Here is an 18,832-nt window from a genome sequence, read left to right on the forward strand (position 1 = left end):
TCGCGAATGATCAACGAAGGATCGATCCTTTTGCGCCAATACTGTTGTGAGACTGGTACTTGGCAGCTCACGAGCAACATATAGACTAAGGTTGCCCATATTTGTATAACCATAAAGATATATGTAAACTATTTTAAAAAAAATAAATGATATATTAACTCTAAAAAATGAGTAGCTTTGACTTGGAAAAATAAAAAAGAATTGAAAACCTCAAAATAATCATCATCAAGATTTTTGAAGTAACAGAAGTGCAAAAGTCGGTCAACAGTTGGAGTCACCGGTAAACTCCACTCTCTCCGGCAGCTGTAGAATGATCACCGGCGAATAAAAAAGTCAACGGCAATCCGAAGATGATAAAGATGAAACCCATTACACAATTTCTCAAAACAATCATAATCCTCTTGTTATTTCAACTTTCAACAACTTCACAATCTTCACATCGAAAGCCACCTCCACTCCCAATTCTACCAATCCCAAAATCCCGTCAAATCTCATGGCAAATTGCAGAAATGGCACTTTTTCTCCACTTTGGTACCAACACTTTTACAGATTCAGAATGGGGTACAGGTCACGTTGACCCATCAATTTTTAACCCCAAATTGTTAAATGCAACACAATGGGTTACAGTAGCTAAAGATTTTGGTTTCAAAAGAGTAGTTTTAACTGCTAAGCATCATGATGGGTTTTGTCTCTGGCCTTCAAAATACACTGATTATTCTGTTAAATCAAGTCCTTGGAGAAATGGGGTTGGTGATATTGTAGCTGAATTGGCTGAAGCTGCAAGAAATGGGGGATTGGAATTGGGTTTGTATCTTTCTCCATGGGATAGGCATGAGCATTGTTATGGGAAAACTCTTGAGTATAATGAATACTATATGGGTCAAATGACTGAGTTACTTACAAGGTAAAGATTTGAACTTTTTGCTCTGTGGTTTGGTTCTGAGTGCGTTGTCTAGCTTGCCTGTTTTTCGTCGATTTTAGTAGCATGTGTTGTTTCCTTTTGTTCAGTTATGGTATGTTGTTATTTGTTGTGGCTACTTGGCAATCTTTATTTAAGCTGAGTGTCTATTGGAAATTATCTATTTGTCTCTATTAGGTAGGGGTAAGGTCTGTGTTCCTCGATTTCTGTTGCTATTTACAGCATTTGTACTTTGATTATCATATTATTTTGTTGTAGTTAGTGTTAGTGTTTGCTTAAGCCGTAAAGCGACGCTCAAAATGTGTTGAGTGTTTCACACTCACTTAATGTGCGTTTCAGTGTTCTCATCAAGGTTCTAAGACATAGTTTTTGTTGCTAATGAGTTTGTTCTTAAAGAGGCGATACTAAATGATTGATATTTCAGTTTATCATTAAAAAAAAATCAATTTCTTTGTTTGTATATTTGCCATTTATGCTTATAATTATTAGTCTTGGACTAAACATATATATTTGTATTTTTTCCTCCCTATCCTCCCCAGATCACACTTGGTTTGCTGTTCTTGGTTTGGTTTTGAATTGATTTGAGAATGTTTTTAGTGACTTCAATAAGAGCATTACTTGGTTTGTTGGATTATACTACTCTATTGTTATGGTTGTTGTTACTTACAAGGTAAAGACTCTAACTTTTTGTTTTGTGATTTAGTTACTCGATTTATGTTACTATTTTCTGCTTTTTGTACTTCGATTATCGTATTATTTTGTTGCAGTTATTGGTTACTGTTCAGAATGCTTTGTCATACTTTGTATAGTATTTTTCCATGGGTTCTTCACTTCAGTTATTTCCTTTTTCGATCTGCTTTGATTGTTTTTCCTTGAGTTGAGGATCTATCAGGAACAACCTCTCTACCCTCTAGGGATAAGGTCTGCGTTCTATCTTCTCTAGACCTCACTTTGTGGGATTATCCTAGGTATGTCGCTGTTGTTCTGTCATTTAGTTTTGAATTGATTTGAGAATGTCTTTTTTGGTGAATTTAAGAGCATTTCTTGGTTTGTTGGATTCTACTGCTCTGTTGTTATGGTTGTTGCAGACCCTAAAATAAATAATTAGAAGTATTCCATTTCTTACAATTTAAGATTCTAGATGAGGTGGTACACATAGTTTTCATTGTTAGTAAGATAGTTGTTACAACCTGTATTAGGGAAATAATAAAGTATGTGCTTTTGGATTAGAGCTTGTTCTGGCTTTTATGTAGTTATTCATGTTGTGATTGGGGTATTGTATATGTATGTGATTGAAAAAACGTGAAAATGGGGAGTGAATAATGAAGTTGTGTATGATGGTTTAAAATTGTAACTCACGTTTGCAGTTTCACAGTCGAGTTTTTACGGTGCCAATCTAGAATGATTCTTTTTTTTATCCGGGAATAGTTATTGAAGGACCAATTTAGAATGATCTCTTTAAGTATGAGTTCTATGATGACAGGGATTTGTGAGTCGTTTTACTTACTAATGACTTCAAACAACAACTTCTACTACTATGCCTCAATTCCAATCTTGTCAAGGTTCGCTATATTAATCCCATTCATTTCTCTTAATTTGGTCTTGTTCCGTACTAATGGCTCTGAAGCAACACAAATATGAACGTATCACAGTTTAATTGTTTGTGCCAGACTGCACATTTTAGAAGCTTTAAGGTATATTTGTTGGCTTCTGTATATACAATCTAGCTGTAAAACGAACTTTGAGTTCCTTATCTGAATGATAGATTCCTAATTTAGTTCTCGGAATAATTAATAAACCTTATTCAAATGGAAAATACGGAGTACTTTTTTCCCTAGAACAGTCAAATTTAACTATGGACATGAGGGACGTGAATTCACACTCTTACTCGAGTCGTGATACTTCAGGTCATCTTACCGAAGTATAAGAGGATCTGACCCCCACCAATTATAGTTTGTATTTATTTTGGTTGCTGAGTTCACTATTTCTTGCCATCAAAAACTGCACACATATTTAGACAAAGAAATATGTAAAACTTGATTATACAGGACATATAGGCAGAATTTATGAAATTAACTGCTTTTTTTTCCTGTTGAATTTCTACGATTAGAGAAACTTCTAACAACAATCACTCCCGATCTCCACCCCTGCCGAAAAAAACCTGCTGAGCAGATATGGAGAGATTAAATATGTTTTTTTAGATGGTGCAAAAGGTGATGGCGAGAAGGATATGGAGTATTTCTTTGATGATTGGTTTAGCCTTGTTCATCAACTCCAACCTGGAGCTTCAATCTTCTCTGATGTTGGTCCTGATACGAGGTGGGTTGGGAACGAGAACGGTGTTGCTGGAAGCACTTGCTGGTCCCTTTTCAATCACAGCGGAATCAAGATTGGTGGTTATAGTGATGCCAGGTAAATCTTGTGTGATTAGTCTCATATTCATCGATCTTCTTATTCTTATTTGCTTTCAGCGAAATTTCTTCCCTCATTGTTTACTGTTAGATGTAATTGCCATTTTAGCTAAGCAATAACACCTTTAGTAAAAATGAAAGGCCCCTATCACTCTTAAATTCCATCAATCGAGACAAGAAATCTATATGGATAAATTGCTTTCACATAATACATAACAATTCGCAGTGTCTTTCCTGCATCATTCAACTCTTTCTTCTCTGAACACTGAGCTTCCTTTTATCCCTCTATTTTTTTTTTCATGTGTTCAACAGATATTCAGCGGAGGGGGACGCCTTTGGCGAGGACTGGGTTCCTGCTGAGTGTGATGTGTCTATCCGAACTGGTTGGTTTTGGCATGCATCAGAAAAGCCAAAAAGTGCAATGACTCTTCTGGATTTGTATTACAAATCAGTTGGTAGAAACTGTCCCTTATTGCTAAATGTACCACCTAACTCATCTGGTCTCATATCAGACGAAGATATACATGTCCTCAAAGAGTTCTCCGAGCTTCGTAATTCTATATTCTCCCATAATCTTGCAAAATTTGCCCTTCTCTCTGCCAGCAGTACACGAGGAGATCCGAATGATTCTCAGTTTAGCTCCAAGAATGTAATTGAGGAAGGATTATATACATATTGGGCTCCAGATCAGGGACAACAATCAGACTGGACACTATATTTAGAATTTCAACAGGTTATAACTTTCAATGTCTTGGAACTTCAAGAACCAATTCAAATGGGGCAGCGGATTATCGAGTTTCATCTTGACATGTTAGATGAAAATGGAACATGGCAACATGTGGTAAATGGAACGACAGTAGGATATCGGAGGCTGTTACTTTTTCCTACAGTGAAATCTCACCTACTAAGGTTTGTTATCGACAAGTCCAAGGTGTTCCCTCTAATCTCCCACTTGGGAATTTACATGGATTCATATTCTGTTCCACAACATGTCTCTGATGATACACACACGAAATCAAAGTTCATTAACAACTTAGTTTTCAGAAGAACTGCATACAACCAGTCTCAATCTGCTTCCATCTAATCTTCGTCGAGCAGCTTTGAATCTTCTTTTTTGGTTTTTCTGATGCTTTGGCATGTTGTTTTTTCTTCGATTTCAGATGTTGTAACATAAAGTTTATATAACACAACTCACTTTAGTGTGGAGCAACTTTCAATGTACTGGACATGGACCTTGTGATTTTTCTAATGCTTGTGTGAGAAATTTTTATAACCTGATTTCATGTGTTGTGTGAAGTTCACAAAATGATTACATAAGACTCAATGTAGTTCGACACTTTTTCGGACCTCATGCATAGTGAAAGCTTAGTGTATCAGACTGCTTTTTTGTTAATGTATGGTGACATAAGTGAATGATGTCCAGACATCTTACGTATTAATTTCATTTGAAGATTTAAGACACTTAAATCTGAATGTACATGTGATTATTAAGATTAAACGTATAAAGAGCGAGTAGCAATTAAATAGAATGTCTTAATTTATCAATCTACAACAAGTTAAATGAGCACCAAATAGGGACATTTCATACAAAAACTTGGGGTCATTTACACTTTAGGCTCTATTTTATGTTTTGTTTTTAATTTTTCTCCTCGAGGCAAATAATTTTTTTACGGGGCATAAGCTTATATTTTTGCATCATAATAACTTATAAATTATGTTTTACGTCTATAAAAAACTCATGAATTACTTAGACATAAGTTAGATTTCTAGGGAACAAAAAATACAAACCAACTAATCTAAAGGTTGAAAATTAAAAGAAGGGGAACGAACTTACATAAATCTCATTAGTTTAGGAGCTAATTACTTAGATACACTCTAGTTTGCAATATTACGTATCTTATCAGATTTTCGTGTATCCATATACGTTAAGATACGTCCATCTTGAGAAATATGAGGTCAAAATTATGTGTAATTTGTTATACATACATTGTTTTCAAGTGGATTCGTATGTATCTGAGATACATAACAAATCTTACTCGCCTCTCTCCCATCTCGCTCACCACTCTCATATGTATTTGGCATCACAGATACATGTGATTCACATATTTTAGGGATACATAACGAAACTCGCTTCCCCCCCTCCCCATCTCGCTTGCCTTTCCTATTTTAGTTTATCTGGTAGCAAAAATACATGTATCTAAGTGTATCTTCCTCAATATACAGTAGAAAAATCTTAATTAGTGATAAGATACATAATATTTTAAAATTATAGGTAATAATAATGTATAAATTTTAGGAATCACATAGTTTTAATATGAAATTACAATCTATCCCTATTTAGTTTGTAATTACATTAATCCCTGAAAAAGTAAAACAAACCGGATACATAATATGTAGCTCGGATACATTAAAAACTAGCTCGGATACATTATAAAATAAATCGAATACATAAAATATAGCTCAGATACATTAAAAACTAGCTCGGATATATTATAAAATAATTTAAAATTAGGAGAGAAATAATAGATTTTAGAGGTTTTTAGAAATAGAAGAGAATATTGAAAATAAGGAAAATGTAAGATGTGTATTTTAGTAATTTTTCCATAATAGTATATATGATAGTGAAATAGGTCGAATTATGTAGTTTTTCCTATACAAACTCATTTGAAAGACAAACCGTACAATTACTTACTTCATTGTGGGAGAGTCCACTTGATCTTATTGGACCAGGCCCAAGTAGAAAGCCCACATAATTTTTTCATTTTTATCATTATACCCTCAAAAACTAAAAAAATTACCAATCAGACCATTTAAACCTCCATTTTAGCAAAACTCTTCTCACTTCCTCCAGAACCCTTGCTCATTTTTCCACTTTCACTGCTTTAACCTTTTTCCGGCGCCGCCACCGTCGACGGCATTATACCTTCAGGGTACATTTTTATCTTTTCCGTCATCTCTCATAGTAGTGAACTAACTCTTTTTGATTTGGTTAGGTTTCTACGCATCTTTTGCCCTAATTTTGAATTTTTATGTAACTTTAGTTATGTTTTTTTGCTGATTTATTCACTGTGTATCTGTTGTTTGAGACTTTTTAAGTAATGGGCATTCGTTAAATGATCTGATTTTGCTTTGTTTTGAATTAAAGATTTGATTTTTATTTCGTTTGTTTTGTTGTGGTTATAATCATTTCTTCTTGTGTTAAGATTTGGATTGCTGAGTACATGAGGGCGTGGAGGACACGGATTAGGTTAGAAGTCTAGTAGGCAGCCTTTCATATTAGTAGGGATGGGAATGGAGCGGTGCGGGTGTGGGGCGGTGTGGATTTAAGGCTATGCAGGGCGGGGCAGGTCAAAACTTTGATTTTTTAAAATTATGCGGGGGGTGGTTGGCGGGTCTCCTCCTGTTTTGTCAATGAAGAGCTGCACTTTTTTTTACTGTTTGATGGTTGGATAATATTAGGCATTTGTTAAAAATTATTCACAAGCAGATTCAGCAACAAAAAAGATTTGAGTTTCTTTTTGCAAATGATGTTTGTTTGAGCTGTATTTGTAAGAATTTCAAACTCGCCTTTTTAATTTTGTTTAAAACTTCAAAAACTGTTACAACTATCTACACCCAAAAAAAGTTAAAAATCTGTTCATGACTCTATAATTTCCTAATTAAATAGTTTTAAATTAAGTGTTAAATTATTTTTAATGTAACAATGGTAATTTATAAAACTTCAAAAAATATTTGTATATGTAAATAATGAAGTAAGAAAAAAAAACTTTAGTGGGGCGGGGCGGGGCAGGGCAGGGCGGAGCGGGTTAGGAATTTTGTGGGTTTGACAAATCCCGCCCCGCCCCGCCCCATTGCCATCCCTACATATTAGTAATCATAGTATTATTGCTTTGGTAGTTTTTGTGATTTCTGTTACTCTCTGTTGTTCGTTGTACCTTGATTATTGTATTGTAGTATTGTAGTTTTTGTTCTGTTACTATCTATTGTTTTTTGTTCTCTCTACCTCTTAAGGCGGGGTAAGGTTTGGGTACACTCTACTCTCTCTAGACTCCACTTGTGGGAGTGGGATTTCAATGGGTATGTTGTTGTTGTTAAGATTTGGGTTGCATGGTCTAATGCTTCTACATCATGTTGTAGATCGGTAGTTGTTTAGGGTTCACACTTGAATTGAAAAAGGGCAGTAGATCTTTTTAACGGTTTGAATAATTAAAATTATTGTTGAACTGATTCTGCAGTGTTCTGATATTACCACTGTTTTGTTGTTTTGAATAGTTGCTAAGCTTCAGCTTTTGGGACTCTGTTTGGTATCTCCAATTTCTTTCTAATGGCGGTAAGTTTTTTTTTTTTTTTTTAAAATAATGTTAGATTGTGGGTTCCATATCTAATGTTTTTTTTTTCCACGTTTTTAGATTGACAAACTCTTCAAAGATGAAGCCACTGAGGAAAAGGGTGAGCGAGCTAGGATGGTAAGTCTCATTTTGTTACCCAAATATCGAGCATCATGTGAGAAAGACAAGCTCAGTTGTTGCATTGCCATGTTATATAGCTGCTTACGACTATTATTCTTCGATTTTCTGAAACCATTTGAGTGTTTCAAAATTTAGGCATCCTTTATTGGAGCAATGGCAATTGCTGACTTGGTAAAGACAACCTTAGGACCTAAGGGAATGGTAAGAACTAAGTTTTTGATTATGTACTTGCCGGTATTAAGGAATGAGAAGAGTTAGGATTGTGGTTTTGATAGATACTTCATTTTGTTTCAAAATTTGCAGGATAAAATTCTGCAATCAACAGGCAGAGGACACAGCGTTACAGTCACCAATGATGGTGCAACAATTTTGAAGTCCCTTCATATTGATAATCCAGCTGCCAAGGTCCTTGTTGGTATCCTTGATTTCTTTGTGTTCCTTGTACATTTTCCCTGAAGTAAGTGAGCATTTTTTTTATGGGCGTTAGATAGTTCTGCTCTCTTTTGAAATAATAGTGTAACTAGTTGGTTGTTGAACTCTATGGCCACTATTGTTGAAGGTAAAGTTGGATCGTATCCAAAAACGAATCCGCTGAACATAGTGTTTAATAGGTTCATCTGGACAAATGGCAAACAGGTAATAGGGGTTCAGTGGAAGATTACACAACTTACTTTCTTTTTCGTTTAAGTTATCATTTAAAAGAAAGGCTAGATATATACTACTTAATTAAGATCTTTTACAGATAGTTGAATGAGATTGACACTGGAACTTCATCATAGGAAAGATTCCGGAGAACAATAGAATGTGATTGTATGCAATGTTATCTCTTGACCCTTTGTAAGATATCTCCAAGGTACAGGATGATGAAGTTGGTGATGGGACAACTTCAGTAGTCGTTTTGGCTGGAGAACTTTTGAGGGAGGCAGAGAAGCTGGTAAACGCAAAAATTCATCCAATGACAATTATAGCAGGTTGTTCTGATGATCTGATGTCTTAACATGTTTTGTACAGGCATACGCATGTGTATGCATATCATTGACACTTCCTTCAAGCTTCTTATATTCAGAATAGTAGAGTACAAATTGCTTATAGACTGCTTTATTGAGTTTTCTTGTGTACCATTACTGCAGTACTTGCTTGCTATTTTTTCTTTATGTGGGCATCTTTTCTTTTATCTATTGAAGCATCTAGGGTTCTTACTTTCCGATGCTTGACAGTTGTTAATCTAGAAAAAGCTCGACTATTTATCCTTGGATGATATTGAATGCTATGATAGGCTTAAAGTTTGCGCCAGAACATCAGTACCTAGCCTCCTAGGTATCTGCACATTAGTAGTAGTGACTGAATGCTGAATTCTTGGGAAAATTTTATTTTTCATTGATTTCTTCCCGTCTGCCAGTGTTGGTGGGAAGAGATTGCTTTGTAAGGAGGTAGAAGGTACCTGGTAGAATAGTTGAGGTGCGAGGTAAGCTGGCTCAGATACCTACTTTTAAAGACATTAACAACTATAAAGGAGATATTGCCAAGAGGCGGTATAAGTTCCTTCACACCCCAACATTTCCATCCAAAAATCAGCTAAAATATTTTTCTTTTCTGCTTATCAAGCCAAAACGTAGCTAGTTCCTATTTCTTAGTTATATGTTAAGTTGATAGTATCTGAGGTACCTAATCTGGTTCATGCTTAGTGGTACCTATCAATATTTTATTTGTTTCTTTATATCAGGTTTCCGGATGGCATCTGAGTGTGCCCGCAATGTTCTGGAGCAGAAGGTTGTGGATAACAAGCAGGATGCAGGTATTGTTGCTCGAGTTGTGTATGTAACATCATAGCAGAGAACCTGCACATTTAATGTCATATATTGATTTTGGTTTTCCTTAGACTGGTACACCACTTTCTCATTGAACAATGCCAAGATAACTTTTTTCTGGATGCTAGTAACTGATAATCAATCAGTCCAAGAGTTATTTATTTATCTTGCTTTTTCTCATTATGATATGGTCATTTCCTTTATTTGTTGCAGAGAAGTTCAGATCAGACTTGATGAATATTGCAAGGACTACTTTGAGCTCAAAAATCTTGTCTCAGGACAAGGAGCATTTTGCAAAACTGGCTGTTGATGCGGTTATGAGGTTAAAGGTCAATATTTCATCTGCTTTAGCGACTTACAAAGAAAATATTTTTTCTTTTTAATCCTGTGATCTTGGTCGATCTGCATTATTCAAAATTCTAATGTGAATGAAACTTAGTTTTCCTCTTCCTTATCTATAATTAAACAGAGTCTTTCTTTTCCTTGGTCAGACACTAAATATTTTTCTTCAAAGGGTTAGAGATTTGGTTTCGCCAAATTAGGAAATTTTCACCTTCTTTCAGCGAATAAATTTCAACTTCTGCTTTATATTGTCAAATGTGAAAAATTAACATGAAAATGAGTCTATCACTTATCTATTGGTAGAAAGATGTGTGCCTCTCATTAACTCTTCCCATCCCCTTCCTTTGTTAGTTTTATTTATATATCGTGTTTTCAATCTTTTGCTAAATAGATTGTAATAACAGGGAAGTACCAATCTTGAATCAATCCAGATAATTAAGAAACCTGGAGGGTCATTGAAGGATTCATTTTTAGATGAAGGGTGAGTATTCTTCTGGTTTGAACTATTTACTACTATATGCATAGTCTTCCCATGTCTAGTCTCTTCTGATTTATCCGTTCTTCATTCTCAAAAATGGTAATTTCTGATTAAAGACATATGACTGTAGTGCTTTATTGATTCTTGCATCTTTGTTCTTTGTTTACATTAGTGAAAACAGCCTGTTTATCCAATGTGATCCACTGCAATTGTTACTGTAGCCTTCAGTTGATGAACCCGATGTCCGTATAGTTGGTTTTCTTGGGCCTTAACTAATTGTAGAAGAGTCTGCCTTTAGCCATCATGAACCTACATTTCTTGGCCTTAACTAATTCCAGTACGCTTGTTTCTTCCATTACTCTCTAGATTAGACTAACTGAAACACTCAATCCACATTAAATGATCCCAAACCATATAATCCAGACTTGATTAAGAATTAATTTCTGGCGTTATGTACAAGTTATAAGTTTTTCCTGTTACCCCCAGCCCTTCCTCAATGAAATATAAGTTACTGCAGTTCCTTTTTCTTGATGGAAGACAAATCTATGTGTCTAGGACAAGCTTTTTATTACATATTCTCTTTTGAAGTGGTAGTAAAGTTTCTTTTTGTAGGTTTATTTTGGACAAAAAGATCGGGGTTGGCCAACCAAAACGCATAGAAAATGCTAAGATTTTGGTGGCAAATACTGCTATGGATACAGATAAAGTGAAGATATATGGTGCACGTGTTCGAGTTGACTCAATGGCCAAGGTTGCTGATCTAGAAGCAGCTGAAAAGGAAAAGATGAGAGAGAAGGTGCAAAAGATCATTAGTCATGGAATAAATTGCTTTGTTAACCGACAGCTGATCTACAATTTCCCAGAGGAACTATTTGCTGATGCTGGGATACTTGCAATTGAGCATGCTGACTTTGATGGTATTGAGCGGTTGGGCTTAGTTACTGGGGGAGAAATTGCATCAACCTTTGATAACCCAGAGTCTGTCAAACTTGGCCACTGCAAACTTATCGAGGAGATCATGATTGGCGAAGATAAGCTGATCCACTTCTCTGGGGTTGCAATGGGACAGGCATGTACAATTGTTCTGAGAGGTGCAAGGTGAGTTGGTGCTACAGTGTCTGCATTTTATTTTCATATGTTTCAATTGCTTGTGCAAGCTTTTTATACATAACTGTGATGTCCCTTGTGTGAGTATTAAACCAAGACATTGTAGACGCATAATTTTTACCTCCCCCCTCTTAAAGGTAGTTTGAGCATTTAAATTTGTTTTAGAAGTCTAGGGATAATTATTTTTTATACAAAAGAAAAAAAGAAGCATTGTTCGACTGTTTGTTTTTACTTTTACTAGAGGACCTGCTCGACTCCTTAGTGCTTGCGTTCTCTGAAAATGGAACTGATGGTAATTGGCCCACCTTGCATTCTTCTGAATTTTTTGTGTTTTCCTTACTGGGTTTTAAATATGATGATATGTTCTACTTGTGATGTGTTTCCTTGTTAACATCTCTGTTTGTTCTTTTTTTCAGCCCTCATGTACTGGATGAAGCTGAAAGATCTCTGCACGATGCATTGTGTGTACTATCTCAGACAGTAAATGACAGCAGGGTTCTACTTGGAGGTGGATGGCCCGAGATGGTGATGGCTAAGGCGGTTGATGAACTAGCTAAGAAGACTCCAGGTAAAAAATCTCATGCAATTGAGGCTTTCACCCGTGCACTTTTGGCAATTCCAACCACCATTGCCGACAATGCTGGGTTAGACAGTGCTGAGCTGATAGCTCAGCTTCGTGCTGAACACCACAAGGACGAAAGCAATGCAGGAATTGATGTCATCTCTGGATCTGTGAGTAACTGATTTAAGATTTTTGAAATGAACATTGTTGTCATGCTATGAGTTCAGAATAGTTTCTGAGTATGGAGCTGTTCTGAGCTTTGTTGCCTCTGCTTTCTTTTTGATTGACTTTGCCTTAAGCATTAAAATAAGTGCAAGATGGAAATGATAAAAGTTAAAACTGATGCGATATCCTAAGGTTAGATCTAGTTAGAAAATTTAGTCAAATCTGTTTTCCTTCACCCTAACCACTATCTAACTTTAAATAGTTGGTGCTTAATTTGTTTGCAACTCGATGTTTGAGAAAGTCAATGTTTGACTCTCTTTCTCTTGTGGATAAGTCATTGTTTTCCTACCTCTTTCCCTCTGTTTTACTAGTTTGATAATAGGTCTATTGCTGATACTTTTAACGGTAAAGCAGCAGCTATTGGTGGCCTTACAACCTCATCTATTCATTGCTTAAGGAGGTTTGCAAACTATAGATAGAAATAATAAGCAATAGATTAGTTAATTGACGTTCACCCAAATGGAAGAGATGGATCGGAAAGTCTTTTTCCTTGTGTGGCTTGAATGGAAAGGGAGAAGCAAAGACAAACTGTTCTTTATCATGTTTCCGTTCCATAGCACTATTAAGTTTTTGTAATCACGTGCATATCTTGCTTGCTTATTAATAGTACTCGTCTAAATTTACTTATCCAACTGGGCATCTTTGACAGGTTGGAGATATGTCAGAGCTAGGAATATCCGAGTCATTCAAAGTTAAACAGGCAGTATTGCTCTCTGCAACTGAGGCTGCTGAGATGATCCTAAGGGTTGACGAAATCATCACTTGTGCCCCACGGAGGAGGGAGGGAATGTAAAAAAACAATATCGGTCATGTTTAAGCTGTTGAGGTTACTCGTATTCTATTATGGTTTGAGAATTTGAGATGGTAGGTGTTGACAATCGTAAATGAACCAAAATGTTTGATTGCTACTGTAACCATGCTAATATGCACTACGTTGAGTAGTTTATTTTGTTTTTGTTTTTTTGAGGAAATGTTTTGGTTTTGTTTCATCATGTAAGTTTTAAGTAAATGCATGCTTCTATTACTCTAGACATGTATTTGTTTTTAATCCACACTAGTGATTTTGTCATTTCAAGCATGATGGTGTTGGTACTGTGTATAAGTCATAATTCTCTGCTGTATATTAGTTGAAGTCGAACAAATTGCGGTTAATAACTTTTACTGCATAAACTAAAAGCCAAATTTTAAAATTATCATCTTAATTTTAGTAATATGATAACATTTTTAACGATAGACAACTGAATTTTCAGAACCAAACAATACTGTACATAAAGCAAGCACCTCTAAGATAAAGTTACACATGCATGGAGTGGATGATCAGCCTTGAATCTTGGTTAAATTAGTAAAAACATCAACATCTAAACTTGGACATCCAAGTCACAAGATTGAGAAATCATCTTTCTTGTTACATCTTTAAAAAACTCAAACAAAGTTAAAAAAAAAAGTGAGTTCTAACATGCTTGTAATTTGCATCTAGTGTATTTTGGGTTTGAACTTGAACCATAAGATGCAGTGTACTTCTAGTGAAAAGACAATCCTGCCTCAATGTCCTTTGATTTGTAGTTCAGTGTGCAACAATGTTGGTAGCGGTAATGCCATTTTTTAGGACCTGCCAAACAAAACGCCATAGATACGTGAAAAAAAGTTATCCTAAGGAAAACCAAATCATGGGAAGTCTTTGTCAATCATTTTCCTGAATCTGATAAAATTAAGCACGATGGAGACGTGTTATAGAAGATATCTTCATTTGATGAGTCCAGGGATGCATGCAGAAAGATCCAGATTCCATTTGTGGGATTACACTGGGTATGTTGTTGTTGCAGACTCGGAGAGAGGTTGATTCTAAGATGTTTAATTTGCAGGATATGCATGCATGTAAGAGAAGTATGGCAAACTCATAGATATTTGCACTGAAACAAGGAAATCTGCTAACCTTTAATTTATGTTATCTTGACATCGCGAAGAAGTCTAGCAGCCATGGCACCACATCTTCTAGCTTCCCAATCACTAAGGTTTCTGTTCTCAAGATCCATAACCAGGTTATTGTCTACCTTGCCCTCATTGTCAATCACATCACCTTGATTAAGCCCATATTTACTTTCATCTTCGTCTGATCCATTCTTAGTTTCTGTTTCCCCAATCTCTTCTGTCTGCTGCTGAGCCATCTGTCTAACAATTTCCGAGGTACTTCCTTGTGACTTGAAGCTCATTATGTATAACTGGATGCTTGGATGTTGGTATGTACTATCCATCTGCATAAAAATAGGTCCACATAAAAGATCAGCTTCATGGGTTGGAGAATTCGGGACCAAAAACTTGGCTATAATCGATATGATTATTTATTTGGAAGCCCTTTCTACAGAAAATCAACAAAACCGTTTACAAATGCAAAGTTCAACAATATACACATAACTGATGATGATAGGAGATTCTATGGCCTAGTTACCTTTGCTTTTGGAACGGTTTTGACCTCAAAATGTCTCTTCCACGTCTCAAGCATCTTTTCATGGACATTTGTTGATCGGATTTCATGACCCAACTATAAATGAGAAGTTCGTTAATTAATAATAACAAAAAGAGAATTGGATAAAGAAAATAAATTTCGCAAGTTCTATAAAACATTGGAGAGGATACAACACCAGAATTGTTGTCTTTGGTCCAGACAGTGCAATTATTGTCTGCAAAAGCGGTTCCAAAAGATGCTCTGCATAAACCTAGTAAAGATATGGAAGTATTAGTGCAGATAAAACTTTATATGAGCAAGTAGAATTCAACTACCATATAGATGATAAAAACTTACAACGTCAGTCCCAATGATATAGTCGAATGGAGGGCTAACAGCCTTTATATGAGTTTCATTACCCCAGTCCAACTCTGCAGCCTGTATGGAACCAAATGAATCTACAAGGAATAAAGTTCAGTTTGCATACAAAAGTACGACAAATGATAGAGAATATACAGTTCAAAAAGCTAAAAAGATCCAAATGGCACATTAATTTGAAACCTGGATCTGAGATTGTCTGCATGATCCTGGAAGTGTTACGCTCAACATTTCTCATTAGCAATGGCAAAACCTCAGTTTGGTCAGTTGAAACTACATCACATCCAAGCAATGCCATGCCTGTGGAAATTTGTTCCATCTAAGACAAAGAACCATGTAACTGTAGATGGTATCTAAAAGAATTGAGTCTAATTAAAGTAAAGGCAGCCTACCAAATCCTGCTACGCCACAACCTGCCCCAAGTTCAATCACACGCTTTCCTTTCAATTTAGATGGAGAAAACCTCCCCTTTCGACAATTTCTTTCCTATGATTTCAAATCAAAAGTTTCCAGCTAAAAACGTCAAAACTGAAGGAGTAGGAGTGCTCAAAAAAGTATATACATGTACATGTAGATATATATAAGCTTGAATAACTGAAGAAAAAGGCTCAACATTTAAAAGCCAATGATCTCTGTATTCCAGCCTCAACTCGGAAAAGGGAAAACGAAAAAGGAAAATAAAAAATCACAGTCAGGTTTAAGAAAAATGGAAAAGAGAAGGAATACAGTATGGTAGCAAGGATAAACAAATTATTCATGTCTTACTACAGTAAAATAGAAACTCATATCATTTTTGTGCGTAGCAGATCAAAACAAAGCAGTGTTGAATAAATTGAAGTTGAAGCATACTAGAGGGGACTTAAAACCTTACCAGAAATTTTACTAAAACCATAGATGCATCCCAAACAGTAGTGCCTAAATGCTTCGAATTAGGATCCTGTCATAAAATAAAGTGAAAAAGAAAGACCAATAATAAACGACAAAGCATATATTCAAAGGCCTAATTACCTGGCAAAACTGAAGCTGATGACCCAGAACATCAATGAAAATTGCAGAAGTGTGTGGAGAATTTAATCTGGTTAAAAATTGAGACTTTAGACCACCAAATGACATATACACAAGAAATCATGAGCAAGAGAAAACCAACATCTGTAAGTAAGTCAAATATATACCTAAAGAAGTGAAATTTAGGTATAGTCATTTTGAGAAAATATAGACATGTGTATGCTCTTTTTACTAAGTGATGATAACACACAATTTCGCCATAATTTTGTAGTCATCATACTAAGATTGGTTTTCACTAATCTACATAACAAACTAGTATGTATTCTACTAACCGAAATACTAAAAACTAAGCGCATATAAGCCTGTTGTAATGTCATTACATTTGGTTCTATCAATTAATTAATGCTAAATAGGCAAAGTGATCAGATTGATTGCATTTTTCAAATGGTGGTATATAAGCAATAGAAATCAACGACAACGCCATAGTCCCAAACAAGTCTAAGCAAGAGAGATCAATTCGGAAAACAATTTTACAATTGTCCTTAGTTCCATAAGTAGCATTACAAGCTCATTGTCTTCTCCCCACCTCCCAGCCCCTAAGCCCCCAACTCCCTACTCCCCACCTCATCCCAGTGGCAGAGCAAAGAATTTGGCGAATAGTGTGTAAATTTTCTTCTTATACACCTCTAATAACTAACATTTAACCTCCGTACACCACATAATTTTCATGATCACCCTTCGCTTAAGATGACTCCGCCCATGCCTCACCCCCATAAACTCCCAATCTCACCTCACCCCATAGTATCTTCCTAGCAGTGTTATCAAAAAGCAAAAAGCGCAAAAAATCTTTAAGCTATGTTGAGGCTTTAAGCACAATGTGCAAATAAAGCATGAACTTCACTGAAAAACAGTACAAAGGAACAAAACATACAAATATATATATATATATATATATATATATATATATATATATGTTTAGTCCAAGACTAATAATTATAAGCATGAATGAAACTTATATGAACAAAGAAATTGAAACAAAATTACGATATAATAAAATATCAATTGTTTAGTGTAGAAGCTCATTGACAATAAGGAAAAGTATGCCTTAGAACCTTGATGACGACACTGAAGCGCACATGATGTGAAGCAAAACGTTCAACACATTGTGTGAGCCTCACTTCATTCAACGTGCCTTTAACAACACTACTTCCTAGATTACATATAAATGTTCTTGTGATAACATTTTTTGGCTTACTTACCGAACACCAGAAAATAAGCAAGAAATCTACTTATATTCCCAAAAACATTTTCCATATACCAAACACCCTAAAGAACACATTTTTAGTGTGTAATTACAGTTAGAATGACTACAAATATGTGAATATGAAATAAGCAATTCTAAGACCAAATAAAAAGGGAAAAAGGACAAATATACCTCGAACTATAATGGTACGGAAATACCCTCCATCATACATTTGGACATTGGTGCCCTGCCGTCCAAAAACTAGAGCATATATATATGCTTTAGTTTTTGGACGGCAGAGGCACAAATATCCCAAAAATATGGCGAAGGGTATCTACGTACCATTTGCCATAGTTCGGGTATATTTATTCTTTTTCCCAATAAAAAAATGTTAGAAGAGGCACATACCTATCTGCCTCCATAGAGAATCAATGCACGGAATTGAACAACACTTTCAGCTCGAATATATCCTTCAGGCAAAAATGCAAAAACGAAAAAAATTGATTAAATCCTCTTTTTTCACTTGCTGAAAAATTGGGAAAATCGTTTCATCAACAAGTAAAACTAAGAAAAAAATCTGGTGAATAAATTAATCAGCTCAAATTACATAATATTATATACCTGATGAAATTATGCGATTTCTCGCCGGAAAATCAACTGAGTTCCCCAAAACTACGCCATGGTTTTAGTCGCTGTTTGTTTACTCTAGGTTAGGGGGGTATTTTAGGAATTTCCATTATTTTTAGCAATGTTATTCTTGTACCTTTTTAGGTTTTAAAGTAAAAAAAACCTTAGTTCTGCTACTTATTTCACATTGCTGTGGTTAGAAGCAGTCAGTCTCCTTCATCACATCACAAGTCTTGAAGAATAACTGCTCTTTCTTGCCCAGTTTACAGGTAAGTTTCTTCCTTTTTTTTTTTGTTTGGCCTTTTTAATGTTAGTTAGGTTTAATTTCTAATTCGAGATGTTTTGAATTTTCCATGAAATATTTGCCATTGTCTATTATTGATTACACAAATAGATGAACGAGGATATTATATTTCATCAAATTTTTCTCATTGGCGATCCTCTTCCTCAGCCTCTTTTTATCTATTTGATTTCTCTTTTCCATTGCTTGCTCCAGATTGGGCCCGTGCTGCACACCATCACTAGTAGTAATATATATAGGGGTGTGTATCGGTTTGGTTTTAAGTATTATCAGTTCAGTTTATTGGTTTTCGGTTTTTAAATATGTTAAATCGATAATCAAATCAATAAGATATTTGTTATCGGTATTGGTTTAACGGTTCGATTTTCGATTTAACCAATAAAAAAATAATTAGTGCAAAAATTATGCTTAGTGTAGTAAAAGTATAGCAAATACTCATAATTCACAACCCTAGCCATTGCCTAAAAGACTAAAGTAATACTAAAACCTAAAGGATAAATACAAAAAGCAGAGT

General features: G+C 35.3%; 3 protein-coding genes across 3 annotated transcripts in view; 2 read left to right on the forward strand and 1 right to left on the reverse strand.

Moving 5' to 3' along the window:
• LOC125818085 (alpha-L-fucosidase 1) overlaps positions 1–4,608 on the forward strand; it is a 30,265-nt gene extending 25,657 nt beyond the window's left edge. The window contains exons 2-4 of the mRNA XM_049497607.1: positions 334–904; positions 3,092–3,331; positions 3,643–4,608. Of these exons, the coding sequence (XP_049353564.1) occupies positions 351–904; positions 3,092–3,331; positions 3,643–4,414 (1,566 nt within the window). The 5' untranslated portion in view covers positions 334–350 and the 3' untranslated portion in view covers positions 4,415–4,608. The remainder of the gene's footprint in view (positions 1–333; positions 905–3,091; positions 3,332–3,642) is intronic.
• A 1,568-nt stretch (positions 4,609–6,176) lies between these two features.
• On the forward strand, positions 6,177–13,396 carry LOC125818084 (T-complex protein 1 subunit beta). The gene is made up of 12 exons (XM_049497606.1): positions 6,177–6,257; positions 7,601–7,660; positions 7,740–7,796; positions 7,935–8,000; positions 8,103–8,214; positions 8,642–8,770; positions 9,523–9,594; positions 9,821–9,936; positions 10,354–10,430; positions 11,040–11,525; positions 11,951–12,266; positions 12,971–13,396. Exons 2-12 carry the CDS (start codon positions 7,655–7,657, stop codon positions 13,112–13,114), a joined length of 1,581 nt encoding a protein of 526 aa, XP_049353563.1. The 5' UTR covers positions 6,177–6,257; positions 7,601–7,654; the 3' UTR covers positions 13,115–13,396.
• Positions 13,397–14,185: 789 nt separating this feature from the next.
• LOC125818095 (uncharacterized) lies at positions 14,186–17,884 on the reverse strand. The gene is made up of 9 exons (XM_049497619.1): positions 17,799–17,884; positions 16,151–16,217; positions 16,014–16,079; positions 15,535–15,628; positions 15,326–15,442; positions 15,122–15,222; positions 14,961–15,035; positions 14,768–14,860; positions 14,186–14,573 (listed from the first exon to the last, which is right to left on the reverse strand). Exons 1-9 carry the CDS (start codon positions 17,810–17,812, stop codon positions 14,262–14,264), a joined length of 939 nt encoding a protein of 312 aa, XP_049353576.1. The 5' UTR covers positions 17,813–17,884; the 3' UTR covers positions 14,186–14,261.
• Between the last annotated feature and the right edge of the window lie 948 nt (positions 17,885–18,832).

This window comes from Solanum verrucosum, unplaced genomic scaffold (assembly GCF_900185275.1).
Source record: "Solanum verrucosum unplaced genomic scaffold, falcon-dt-bn FXZP01000253.1, whole genome shotgun sequence".
Lineage (NCBI taxonomy): Eukaryota > Viridiplantae > Streptophyta > Magnoliopsida > Solanales > Solanaceae > Solanum > Solanum verrucosum.